General features: G+C 43.1%; 1 protein-coding gene across 1 annotated transcript in view; it reads left to right on the plus strand.

Moving 5' to 3' along the window:
• Positions 1-3506: 3506 nt before the first annotated feature.
• Positions 3507-14221, plus strand: part of LOC119436466 (tyrosine-protein kinase Abl-like) — a 77925-nt gene continuing 67210 nt past the window's right edge. The window contains exon 1 of the mRNA XM_037703319.2: positions 3507-3851. Coding sequence (XP_037559247.1) covers positions 3698-3851 — 154 coding nt within the window. The 5' untranslated portion in view covers positions 3507-3697. The remainder of the gene's footprint in view (positions 3852-14221) is intronic.

Genomic DNA, 14221 nt, shown 5'->3' on the forward strand with positions numbered 1-14221 from the left:
CAGAGTTCTCAAAACAGCTAATTATTTCAATGTGAGACATTGCAAGTGATATCGCTTTGTTCGAGACACTGCTTGAAGTTTTTCTTTCTACCGCACTATAACTCATTATACACCCATAAGGATGTTTTTAAGTGTCAACTCACACCCTCATGCCCCTCAGAAACTGTGTTTTGTATAGAGGGACGCTCTAATCAAGGGTGTGATTCGCAGCATTACGCTGTTGGCACCGTTTCATTCTCGAGGGTGTAAATATCGCACAGTGTGTCTGCTCCCTCCCCAGTCACCTATGCAGGGTGGAGGAAGTTGTGCTTTGGAGGCTTCGGGCTGGGGTGGCCCTAACACTGGTTGTCACATCCGCATGGAACTTCTTCCAGTGACGAAAGCAGATGCCGACCGGCTTGTTCCGGCTTGCAAGCTGAACGCTTTCATCTCCTACTGCAAGATGGCTTGCGCTATAGTGCCACGACCAGCTATGATCGCTGGGTACACACCATCAAATACCACCGAACACTGCTTAATTTCATACACGACCCTGGTCTCGCAGCATATATACCGGTTGTCCCTCGTAACTTGAGCCAAACTTTAAAAAGTGACAATGAGAAAATTGTAGAGCAACATTAAAAACCTTCCGATCCAGATTTGTATTTGGGACACCCTGTACATACTGCAATGACGAAGAGCGGCACCGCTTTTTAGTAGTGAATGTTGACCTTGATGACCTGGACTTTTCGTGCAGTGGCACCGGGCAAATATGTAGAAATTGGTTTTACGGATGAGAAAGGGCCACCGATAAGCTGTTTTCCCCCCTATAATCCTGTTTGATTTTTCAAAAGTATGCGATCAACGACTCCGCAGAATATTTTTACAGCAAAGCTGTTATTGCGACTAGCTGCGGCGAATAATATCCGCTCCAAATACCGATGAAATTCGTTTCGTCTGTATTTTTTTTTTTTTTTCGTCGGTAAATTTAGAGCTAGCAGAATCTGTCAGAGTTGGAGGTTATGTTGGGTATGTGAAAGGTGATGTGTGGACATAGAGGTTTGAGCGGTAATTAGGCGCGTTGCGAGAAATCGCCGAAGTGCTGCTAATTGCATTCTGTAACTCTCACCAGTGCATCATCTCACAAAGGTTGGATGTAACAAGATGGAAAGCTTGATAAGAATAATGCTTATGTTACATATCATAATAATGCTTATGTTACATAATAACTTATGTTGCAATAGTTTCTCAATAAAGAAAATCGACCGGAAAAAAAATGGTCACATCTCCACGGCTCTAACACGATTTCATTGTAAGAACATTCACTAACTTGCAATGCGGGTAACTGCGCTAATTGCGTGCACTACACGATGCGCGAAAAGAAACAGCAGGAAGGTGCCGAGGGGCACAAGTTTCAGCATACTTCGTGACACGTTGCAAAAGCTATATCAAAATAAATATTTACAGCCGTACTGTGAAAAGCACCGATCGAAACGGTAAGCGACTGTGTGCGTCGCATAATTTCGCAGTCTTCTGTACGGATTTGCGGAATCTATTGTGCGCGGTTTCGGGTGCTGGTGCGTAATAAATAACTTTTAATTGAGGATCATCTGAAGATAGACGTCGGCAGAACTAATGTTGCAACACTGGTATCAGTGTTACTGCTTTTCAGAGTAATACACACCTACACCCTTGTACTAATAACCTCAGAAAATATGCTCTTCATAGCCCTTCAATAATTTAAAGGTTTAGTCTGGGTGTTTTGGACAGAGTTATGCTTTATTTAAAAAAATGAAAATTAGCAATGTGCTAAGGGCGTATTGTACATCATTCTACCTTTAAGTACAGTGCACTGGATTCGTCGTAACGATGGTTTACCGTATTCAAAAGTGCACAATCGTCGACAAATGAAAGGCGATATATCGACCGGGCGCCCTTCAATGCTCCTCGTATATGTGTGCAAGAAAATATTGCTTTTGGCTAGTTTAAGGTGACGTATTGTTTTACAGTGCCTCCCGGAGGCACGTACATATTCTCCGATGCTCTGCATAATGTGGCCAAAATCACGCGCTCAGGTTGTTTGGTAACATTAATTGAGGAACGTACAGTTGTCGGCGAATGAAACGCGATAATCGGAGCGCAGGGCCTTGCATGGTTTAATCCTCCGTAATGCGGTCATGTGCTGTGAAGCAAATGTATGAGAGTGGCACATGTCAGTTGGTTTTATTAATTTATTTTCTACCCCCTTCCCTTCTTTTTTTACTTTTTTTTCTTCCCTACTGCATGAATAACATACCCACTTCTCCACGGCGCAGAATATAACGAAAGCCGTGCCCTTGAATTTTCGTGTTTCATTTGTTGCCCAATGTAGTACGTGAAAATGAAAAATGCGCACCAACGATACGACGACAGTCATCAGCAGCAGAAGGCGAAAAGCACGACTCCTGCCTCTTCGCATCCTGCTGTTCTACCGACATTGATCGCGGACGTGATCTTTCTATCTCTCCTGTGTTTATTCTCCTGTTGAGCCCCGTGAAATTGCGCTTACTGCATTCATGCACTTGCAATATAATGCTGAAACCAAATTCGTTCCCATCATCATGGCTTCCCAGACTGAGCCGCTCCCCTGTCATGCTATACCTGTTCTCGTTGTCACCGCTCATAACACACATTATATTCCGTTTATTTTTAATTGAAGAGCAGTAGGCTGAACGAGTTTATGTCTGGCCTGGATCAGCCTTGTCTTAAATAAGTCCGTTCCTTGTCTTTTCTTTCTACATGTTCACGGTTACCTAATCTGTCGGCATTGGTACCCTTTGGGATGAATAAGGTTACTCCAACTACGCCTTATTGCACAATGCATTGTTATACATTTGCGACATTATCTTTTACCACAGGACTGAGGCTGGGAAAAAAAAAAAAAAAAAAAAGCTAGCTGCCTTAGCCCAGTTACCCGAACAAAAATATTTCACCCAGCAGTGGTGATGCTTACAAAGGTGTTAGTCGTAATACAAGTGATAACACATACCAGCTATGTGTCAGCTAGCATACCGCAAGTGTGCCACTGTAATTAATACCGGTGTCACACGGCCACTTTCAATCGAGCCCGATCCGGACCAAAATTCTCGACCGCGATTGGCTCCCCACCGTAGCTTGAGCAAAGTAGCCGATCGCGACCGAAAAACTTCGAACCCGATCGCCATCGAAAGTGCGCCGTGTAGAGAAAGTGTCATGTCAGGAAGCAAATAGAGCGCCTGAAATGCTCATTTCCTTGGCACATAAACACCACGGAAACACCAGCATACACATTCCGTGTATAAAGCTAGCTGCTTTGCGGAATCGCAGTACTCCGTAGTGGGTTGGCGCTGCCACAATGTAAAGGTAAGTGTGGGGCGCAGGCCCGGCGTTTGAGGCCATGCGGCGGCGGCGACCGGGGCCGCACGCGCATGCCCCCATCCCATGCTGCATCTCTCCCAACTACGAGAGCGGTTGAGAGCGGTTGCCCTTCTCCTCCGGCGATCGGGTCGAGGGTATGCATTCCTGCAGCGGAGCAGCCATCGTAGACATGGCGGCCGACTCCGTCGGCGATTGAATGACGGCGGATCTACTCGTTGGGTCGCGTTGACTTCATTCCGGCCGCCCTGCACGATGAAGATGTAGTTGGCCAGGATCCGCCAGGACTGGGCGGAGTCGTCACCCCCGCAACCGACGTCGGGCTATGGGCGCGCAGCATGGCAAGGAAAACCGTGGAAGCGCGTCATCCGTTGGAAGTAGTAGTCACGGGAACAAGCTGACAAAACATGGCCAGAAACAAAAGGCGAAGGACATCAGGCTTTCCTCTGTGTCGGCGAACATATTCACCGAGCACAGCGGTACGTGTTTTGCTCCCTGATCGTTAGCAGTGTTCATGCATGAACGAGTTGGGGTGTTTTCGTGGACGACGCTTAGGCCTAGCGGTTTGACGGATAGATGTTTTTCCGTCATCTCAATCCGTTGGTTTCGAAGCCCTTGCGTTTTGTGTTGCTTCTTGCACTGATGTTCAGGAAATCTGTACAGTCAGTACATGGCTGTTGTGTCCATGGATTATTATAGAAGTTAGTTGGGATCGAGTGCCCCGACATTTGCTTTTGACAACAAGTAGGGCTCAACTTGCTACCCTGCACGTTCCGGCATGTCAGTGATGTCGCCGGTTAATACTCTTGGGGCTGTATTGATGCTGGCTTCCATTTTAGTTTAGTTACATATGCTACTACGGTGTTTAACTGTGTAGGCAGAAGGGTATTGAATTTATATGGTAATTTTGTTTTTGTACAATCGCATTCTTTTTAACTGTAGCCCACTTACTCTGCAGGAAGAAATGCAAATAAATATAAAGAAAGTTCTATCTGTAACATTTATGAGCCGTCAAGAAAGAACATTAACAAAGCAACATCACATGCTTCCTTGACTGCGCCAGACCCGCGGAAGCCGACGTGAGCAAAGTGATATGACCTCCAGCTAATGGTGTTTCTCTGGTACGCTGTTACAGCCTCCTCCAAGGCCTGTTGCAAAGAGCGACGGCAAGAAATCGTGTCAATAAAAACACGCGAGCAGTGCTGACATTTTATCAGGCTCAACATCAGTTTATTGCACTGTGCAATATTACAATTTCACATAACTAGGAATAAGCCAGAACAGATGGTTTAGAAATGGCTTAGAAGGTTGCATAGTCAACGACCCCTTATACCATTGCTCTTTAGTATCGTGGATTGTGGTTTGTTATTGCTACGGCTGCCTGTAAAAAAGACCATTGGGAGTTGTATCAAAGTATGTATATTTAAAAGCCAATTGAAGATCTTTTAATACAAGCAAGCAGACCTAATAAGTGGAATTGTCAGTGGTAGCTGAAGAAGAAAACGTAAAGTTTATATGTCAGCTTGTGTAAACCTTGTGTTGGGAGTTAAGTTAAGGCTTCTATGAAACTGGAGATGTCTCTGTTGCACATACTGCATTGGTACATTGGCGGACCTTGAGGGGAAAGTGGAATAGTATATATTTATAGTGCAATGGGCTTCTTGTAGTCCATACATGTGCTTGTGGGCTCCTTGCATGTGCACACTGATAATGAAGTCTGACCCTCATAGGTGCACATGCAGTGCCCACAGTGCACATTTGTACATTGTAGGGTGTTCAGAAAGTTGCTTAAGCTGTGTATCAAGTAGCCACTTAGAGGGGCGAAAAGAAGCACATTTAACCGGGGGGGGGGGGGGGGGGGGCAGTGGACCACTTTCCCCCTACTTCTCTACTACTGATGCCACTGATGTTAAACATTCGTCTTTGTCACTTCTTCATATGCTTAGTGCCCATTTTCTTTGCGGGGTGCATGCAATATAAAACCACTCACAAAGAGCACATGCTTTAGACAGAGACAGTGACCAAGGGGGCTATATTTGAATGCTGTCATGTCCTCATTTGGAAATGCATTGCTCAATACATTTGCCACACCATCAGGAGCACCACGCAAGTCCCCTTGAAAGCAGCGCCTGTCACACCTAACAAGGTAGCACGGATAGGTTTGGATGCTTGTGGAACTTGAAAATTCTGCCTGTGAAACCCTTGTGTTTCTCCCAAGAACCTGGTCTGGGAACTCTTGTTATGACATCCAGTGCAAGCCATTTAAAGGGATTTTCTTGCAATATGAAACTTATGAAGGAGGTCCCATAGCCCTTAGACTGTGAGACCTCCTCCTGTATACTGTCTTTTCAATAAAAATTGTGAATATGTGATAAGTTCTTTTAAATATGGGGTTTCAGTGAGCTTGAAGACTAGAGGTGCTTGTGTGTGTCTGCTGTATTTCGTGCTTTCCTAGTATGCTAAAAAAATCTAATTAATTACCAATAATTGAATCTTGCATGTTGTTGACCAAATGTGCAAACCTTAAAAGCATTATTTGTGCACCATTGACAAACATCCAACATGTTGGAAATTTGGGTGAGAAGTGCATGGGGGACACCATATGTCTCTCAAAGCCCTGATGTTTTTTACCCGGCACTGGTGTTTCCTCTGGAAGCCCACTATGTAATCACACTTTTTGTAAAAGTTAGTTACCTGTGATGTCATTGTGCCAACTGAGCTGTTCAGTGTGAGATCTTGTTTCTGAATTACATGACCTGTTGTGAAGTGTTCAACGGAAATCCGTCTAGTCAGTAAACATGTCATTGCTGCCTAACATGACCTGTTGTGATTAACAATCGTAGAACAAGGAATGTCACTGAAGCTAGCATTTCGACAGGGGGACTTGCCTTGGTCAGGGCAGCTATTGCTTTTCCTTAGTTGTGTTTTTATGTACACGTAGCTCACTTTTTAATATGGGACGAGAAGGAGAACAAGCTGGTGCTTGGAGTAAGGGAAGTCAAATTGTTCAAAAAAGGGGGGAGGGGGAGAAAAGGAATAGAGGAGTGAGGGGGCAGTGTTTAGTTAATATAAAGAGGCAACAGGTAGGGGAACTGTTGTTGGTTTAGAAACAGTGCTGACACAAACTGAAATGGATCCAAACATTCAAGCAGCGCTAACAATATGGCATGCCCATCTTCCCGCAAAACAGGAAATAAGATCTGTTGTTTGAATACATGAAAAAAAAAAAAGTAAGAGAAAATGAAAACCGGTTGAAAAAAACTGAGTTTGAACAAGACATGTTTGGTTGTGTGTAAAAGTTTGAATATGCATAGTTTTGAAAGTTGAGGGAGAGAGAAACAAGATAGACCAAATAATGAATAAATGAAACAATAAACTTCTACTTGTGATGATACCAGATTAGCAAAGTAGGGCTTGTGAGAAAAAATCATTTAATAAATTAAAATAGTTTAAAAATATCTAATAGACATAATAAATTGGAATGGGGATAGGACCAGCGCTAGTCTAATCAGAGTTACGACTGCAAAAAATGAAGGGCTGCTTGTTATATTCTTGCCATTGGTGTAACGAATGGATTTAAGAAACACTTTGAAACATTTATGCCTTTTGGTTGCAGTGTATTGAACTTGTAAATGAGACATGATTATCAGTATTTTCTGTCTCAGTGCAAACGAAAGTGTGACTGTAGGATATGAAGTTTAAGTTCCTTGAAATTGTGACCTAGCAGTAAAATGCAGTGTGACTGCTTTTGGAAGTTTCTTAGCTGTGTCCGTACAGTATCCGTTGTTTATACTAACATTCGTTGGCTGTCCTTTTTCACTAATGTATTGTTTGTGGCAGAATGAACATTCCAGTGAATGAATGACGTTAGAACTCATACAGGTAAACCTGGAATAAATTTTGTGCACATATTGACTTGCAGTGCTGCTAATTTTTATATCATTTTCAAGATGTCTGCAGGTCTTACACCTGGGTCAAGAACAGGTTATAATGTTGGCAGGACTAGGAAGGGTTACTTTTACATGAGCCAACATGTCTTTATATTGTCGCAATATGTGACCCTTGGTACCTCCAGGAACGTTTTCCTAGGGCACTCATTGCTTGATAATATTGGACAGTATTTACGTAGAATATTGTTTGTTTGGCAGCATGTTGGAACACTTTGTTACAAAGGCTAGTGGCAGCTTGGAGGGTGTTTTAGGCTTCATTCTAGTTAATGCTGATCTCCTTTATAATTTACCTGCCTGGTTTAAGGTGTTTTGTTGGTGATTTCATTCAGTTAGTGTTACATTGAGATTTTTCTTCTATTCCATTGAGGGTGGGGGAGAGTGAGCTACGCGTACATAAAAACACTTAAGGAAAGCAGTTGCTGCCCTGATGAAGACCAAGTTCCCCTAAAACATTAGTTTCAGTGACGTTCTTTGTTCAACTATTGTTAACCACTTAAGGCCTCCATCTTCCTGTGAATCACTCTTGTTTTTTTGGCCTGTTATGTCTTGATGGTCATGTGGTGCATTGAAAAATAAATAAAATAAGTGGTGGGGCAGCTAGATTAGACTAATCCTTTCAGTAAAAGAGTTCAGTGCATGGAACCGTTGCCATCATATTGTGATGGTCTATGGAATTTTCACATTATGCTTAGCATCCTGGAATTTGTTGTACTGTTAATAGCAAGATGTCATAATTGCTTATCAGCAGTTAATTGGTTTGGCCAGTGAGTGGTGAAGTGTGGAATGTCACAGGAAGCTGGTGCACAAATGAAGATGGTGTATGCAGCTGCCTTTCACATTTTCTTTCTTACCTAGGTTCTATTTTTAGTAAAAGAATTTATTTGCTGCTTCTGGAGCATAATGTGTGATTCTGTTCCAGCTTGTTTTCCTACCTACAGCAGTGGCCCAGTGGTTATGGTGTTCTGCTGAGCACAAGGTTGCAGGTATAATCACTGCCCATAGTGGCTGCATTCTGTTGGGAGTAGAGTGCAAAGATGCTTGTGTACCATGGTTGGGGTGCACATTAAAGAAACTCAATGTAGTCAAAGTTTATGAAGAGCCCCTCACAAACCATAGGCCATGTGTTGCTATGACTTGTTAAATCCCCATTCATCAATCTATCCACTGTGTCCAACATATTTATTTCTGAACTGTGTTATCATTCAGTGCCATTTCCATTGAAAGGTGCAAATTATTGCTGTCATCATTGTCATTTAAAGGCGCAGATTGCAGTTGAGGTCACTGAATTTTAGTGGCCATCTTTTGCGTATTGTGCTGAAGTCGCTAAACACAGTCCAGGGCACTCCTTTGCTTTCCTTCAGTTCCTGTGGTGTACTTGTACTTACCGCTTGCTGTGATGCATAACCAAGAATGTAGAGAACCAGTGTGGGCATGACATCTGAGTCTAGCCACTGCCCCTGACTTACCTCGAGGTGACGTGCTGCGATTTACCTCATATCCGCTATCCACCACACCGTCTGCTTAGGTGCTATTTAAAGGCTGCTAATAAGAAAATTAGAGAATTGCCAGCCCTGCAGCTTTGCCAAGATTGCTTCAATATTATTGCAACTCATTTATAACCAATTTAGCCAAAAGGAAATTTCGTTGCAGTTGGCCTCTATTTAATGCTAAAGCACTGGTGGCTTGGGATGTGTTGTGGCACCGTAGCTAGTTCAGCATTCATTTTTTCCTGCTCATCTGCCTCGGCTGCAGATGCATGTTAGAGGTGGTGTGTTCTCAAGAATGGCGACACATTGGGGCTATGACTGCCTAAATTTCTGAATCCATTCTTTTGTCAGTGCCTCTAGCAGTCAAGACGGAGTGTGCATCATAGATTGGGGGGGGGGGGGTTGCACTTTGCATTTATTTTGATGGTTTGGTTTCTTTGTTGTGGTACTTTGCTATAGAAGACTTGAAAACTACCTTTTTGCTTCTGAGCACCTGATTTTTTTAGGTGTCACCGTGTGGTTTGTGGCCTTTGTACAGAGCAAGGTAGCAGCATGCAGCACATAAGGAAATGGCAGGGCACACTGTATGCACGTTGGTTACAAAAGCAGCTTTGCAAATTGTGGGCATTTACAATTTTTGAAATTCAACATGAAGCACTAATGCATGTAAAGTCTGTTGAACGTAAAAAACATAGTGGCACCTTTCAATGTGGTGGTAGCCAGCTTCATACCAATTTACTTGCTGCTGAACTTAATTCTATTTGATATTCTATATTAAATGGGGGGGGGGGGGGTAGTACTGGCTTTGATTTTGTGTGATCGCATTTCGGCAAAGAAGTATTGGCAATAACTTAGCAATGTTTCTCGATGTGTTCTCAATTTTCAGTGCATATAGCCTAACAGAAGAGAGTAGTCGCAAGAACCATGCTGAAAGGATGCTTTGACTAAATTAAGAGCTTTCTGCTGTTTAAAAACATGATCTTCAGTCTGAAACATTCCCAGAAATTATGGTACTATGATGAGAGAGATCACGTCTCAAAATTTTAGAAACGGGTGGAGTGTTATCTTTAGACAAGAAATTATATTTACAGCTGCATAAAAAGTCGAACAAAGATTAAGAGTCGTTATACTGCGGTGAAACATCGCAATGAAATAAGGGGCATGTACCACATGACATGACACAAACATGTACAACTGCTGCCAAGTGTGCACATTTTTTTCATCGAACATTATTTCTTTTCTGCAGAGGCTTTTGTGCTTTTATTTGTTTACTCTGCCGGTAACTAGGGGGTGGGGGGGAGGGGGGATTAGTTTTTCTGAAAAGTGGTGCTTTGAACTATCTCATCACATTGCCTAGTATGCACAACCTTGGGCCCATTATCTGCTTGGCACATCAGCTCACATGTTTTCTATGTGCCTTTTCTCCTTTCATCCTTTTGGCCCCCTCAAGAAGTTTTCATTGTCTTGTGTTGTCAGTTTTCTCATCTGTCTTAGCCATGCTGCCATCTGGTGAGTGCCCCAGCCACCCCTCCTAACATGGCACAGGTAGCTGGGGTGCAGTTGTGAATGACCAATGAAAAACGCAAATATTGGGGGGTTGCTACCTCCCCTTGCCGCCTTACAGCCCCCACATCATCACCAGCATATTTATTTACAAATGGGCAATTAAAGGGCCTAGTTGGTGGCTGTTCATACCATACTTTCTTCTTGCGCTATGTTTGAGAAGACGCGGTCAGGAAAACACGGACAAACGAACGGTCTGCAAATAAATACTTGCAGCTAGTTTATTAGTGTCAGATAACATATATGTAAAGGGTAAGGATCAGATTGAAGTAAAACACAAATACAAGAAAAAAAGTACCTAATGGAAAGGGAACACATAAAGGTCGCTAATGCTCTCACTAGCCATTTACAGAGATTACAGGTTTGAATGACACATTCTGTAGAAAAGACATTTCCGCTTGAGTTAGCTGTGTGGATAACATGTTGACACACTTCTCTCTTCCTGCAATAATATAAAGCGCTTCTTTAATCTTTATTACATCCTTGTCACCTCCATGTGCGGGCATCTCGGTCACACCGAATAGTGGTGCGCATGAGCATCTCCTGCAATGCGAAGCAAGGTGACCTGCTTCCTGTAATCGTTGATAGGTATATCGATGTTCGCAAAGTTGCTCATTTACACCACGTCCTGTTTGATCAATTTGTTCTTTGCAGCATGTGAGGGGAATTCAATCGATTACATTCTTGGCACATTGTGCAAGTGTGTCCTTGTGCAGTACTGTGCATCCTTTTTTGAATTTTCGATTTTTGTTTACTGCACTGCATAAACCCTTAACCTTGTCATGGAAAACAAAACTGTAACACCATGTCTTTCACCTATCTGTGATGTGGTGTGATACTTTGTGTGAATATGGTATAACTGCTTTTCTGAAATCAACCTTTTCTTTTTTCTTAGTCTTTAGTGGACCTTTTATTTCTTTGGGCATTCTTTCACTGATTCCTATTAGCATGCCTTTGGGTAACTACTGTCCTTTTAATTAATTTTTGCAACTGTATTCTGATACTATGCTCCACAAGGTGGTGGCATGATTTCTTAATTGCCTACTTCACACATGAGATTGCTGTGATTCCTCTCCTAATCAACTTAAAATGGTACCAACACGTGTGTTCTTCTCTAAGCATTACTTCTGTAACTAAAAATTGTAATCTTGACTGTTCTGGTATCTCACATGTAAATTCTAGACCTATGTGTGCTCTTCTGCAAGCATTTAAAATAGCCTCACTGTTAGTACCTCATATGGCTGCAGGTTTTGGACTGAGAGGGAAATAATCTACACTTATATAAACCATACCGAGACATCTGACCCCTTAAACTGTTCTGCTAGCTTGCGGTCACCTACCACCAAAAACAGGTCTGACAATACAAGTGCTATACACGAACCTATCGAAATGCCTTCTCACTGGGTAAACATGCTGCCTTTGAATTCTTTGATACATAAACTAAGTACACCCATGAGCAAAACTATACGGACCACAGGGTCGCCGAAAAAACTGAATTTCTTCGTAGTCAACATCTATAAACTGACACTGACGAGTACACTGGGAAGTTTGCAATGCCAAGTTTGGTCTGCAGTCCTCAATTTCAAGTTGCATTCGCAGGCAGTTGAAAAAATCGGCTTTATCGTGTAATCCCTTGTCCGTATACTTTTGCTCACGGGTGTACATCTTCAACAGGTTCAAAAATACTTTGACTACACCCACATGTCCTCTGCATGCCGAAGGCCTCTCCCCGCAAACTCCAATTACCCCTGTCTTGCTCTAGCGGTCCCCATCTTATGCCTGCAAATTGCCTAATCACGCCACCCAATTCTCTGCCATAACTCTAATAGACCACCGGTTATCCACCCTATGCATTAGGCTTACCCAGCTTCACTTTTTCTTAATGTCAACTAAAATATTGGCTACCCATGTTTGCTCTGTAATCCACGCTGCTGTCTTCCTGTTTCTTATTGTTATGCCTACCATTTTTTGTTCCATTGCTTGTTGCGTGGTCCTTGACTTCTTCTCAAGCTTTTTTGTTAACCTCCAAGTTTCTGCCGCATATGTCAATACCGGTAAAATGCAGTAAGTGCACACATTTCTTTTCAAGGATAGTGGTAAGCTGCATGTCATGACCTGGTAATGTCTGCTGTGTGTGCCCCAACCCATTTTTATTCTGTAAATTTCCTTATCATGATCGGGGGTCTCCTGTAAGTGGCCTGGATAAACATACTCTTGTACAGATTCTAGAGGCTGACTGCAAATCACGAATTTTTATTCTCTTGCCAGGCTATTCAATGTTACCTTTGTTTTCTGCATATTATCTTCAACCCTACTCTTACACTTTATCGGCTAAGGTCCTCAATCATTTGTTGCAAGTCACCTCCATCATTGTTGAACAGTGCCGACAATTTCATCTGCAAACTGCAGGTTGCTGAGATATTCACCTTAATCCTTACTCCTTAATCCTTCCCAGTCAGTGCCTGTCCCAGTCTCTCTCTATATGGCTTTCGTAGATTACGAAAAGGGGTCAATATCGTAGATACCAACAACCATGGAGGTACTACATAGTGAAGGAGTATAGGAAGCAAACATGAATATACTAGTAAATATCTATGAAGTGGAAAAATACTGATAAAAAAAATGGTCAGGCAAGGAGACAGTATCTCCATTCCTATTTACTGCATGGCTAAAAAGTATTGAAGCTATAGAAGTATAAGCTGCATACCTGCACCGAAAAGATGTTTGTAAGTGACAGGTGCCAAAATCTTGCTGTTCAGCATGAAGGCACTGGTTCGATTCCTGATCTCAGCAGCTGCATTCTGATGAGGGCAGAATGCAAAAGTGTTTGTGTATTATGCTTTGAGTGCACATTAAAGAACCACAGGTGGTTAAAGTTAGCCAAATGCTACTGGCCATTTCCTGCCTTGTATTAGTGCGTGCATTGTAACCATAGACTTCTTTTTGTGTGTCCTTTTGCAAGGTCAATTTTTCAAAAGCGCTTGTTCTGTGCCCCCTTCCATTTATGACCTGTTTTCTCTGTTTTGTAAATAGCAACATGGTTGGTCTCTGTGATGAGGTTCTTTCAATGAATTACTCACTTCTGAGACACAGCCTCAGCGCATGAAATGACGAAGCCGTTCTTTACCACAACAAGCCATTCATTAAAGAAAATACAGCGAAAAGAGAAAACGAAACTCGGCAAGCATCACAAAAACAAAAGAGAATTAAGTCTAGAAAGAAAGCATGAAAGTTAGAAGGGGCCTACAGTTTCATGGTTCGCACTGGAGCTGTGGGATGGACTAGAAGCGGCGACAGAGGCGGAGCTCGAAGTGGAGTAGCAGTGGCGAAACTAGAAGCCGTCGAAGAAAATCCTGGTTGACCCCAGGCGAACCCCAGGGATGCAATAATACAGGAAGAAGTTCTGCAAGTTCTACTGTGACGTTAGGAACATGGATAGGTAGCCTTAGTATGGTAAAGGTCTTGTTACCGGACACCAAGTCCAAGGGCTTCATTTCTCCCACGTCGGTCGGCACCTTATCATCAGGCAGTCATGATCGACACTGCTATGAAGACAGCCATAGTGGAGACTGGCAACAGCAGGGACGCCCTTGCGGCGTTCGCCAGCCGGAACTCGGGCACAGCGCTGGAGACGCTGGGCCGCCTGGGTCGGACACCCTTCCGACATTCGCCGACCGCAGGCTGCAGGAAGAAGTTGGATGTCGTGTCGATCCCAGGTGGGAGCCTGGAGCGGCCTTGGGCCAGGAACTTGACTGACCACTAGGTAGAGGTAGAGCCTTGGAGTTACTGGCACATATCCACTCTGGGCACACAGACGAAAACTTTTGCAGAACTTATACAAGTCACACA

Source organism: Dermacentor silvarum, chromosome 1, assembly GCF_013339745.2.
Source record: "Dermacentor silvarum isolate Dsil-2018 chromosome 1, BIME_Dsil_1.4, whole genome shotgun sequence".
NCBI lineage: Eukaryota > Metazoa > Arthropoda > Arachnida > Ixodida > Ixodidae > Dermacentor > Dermacentor silvarum.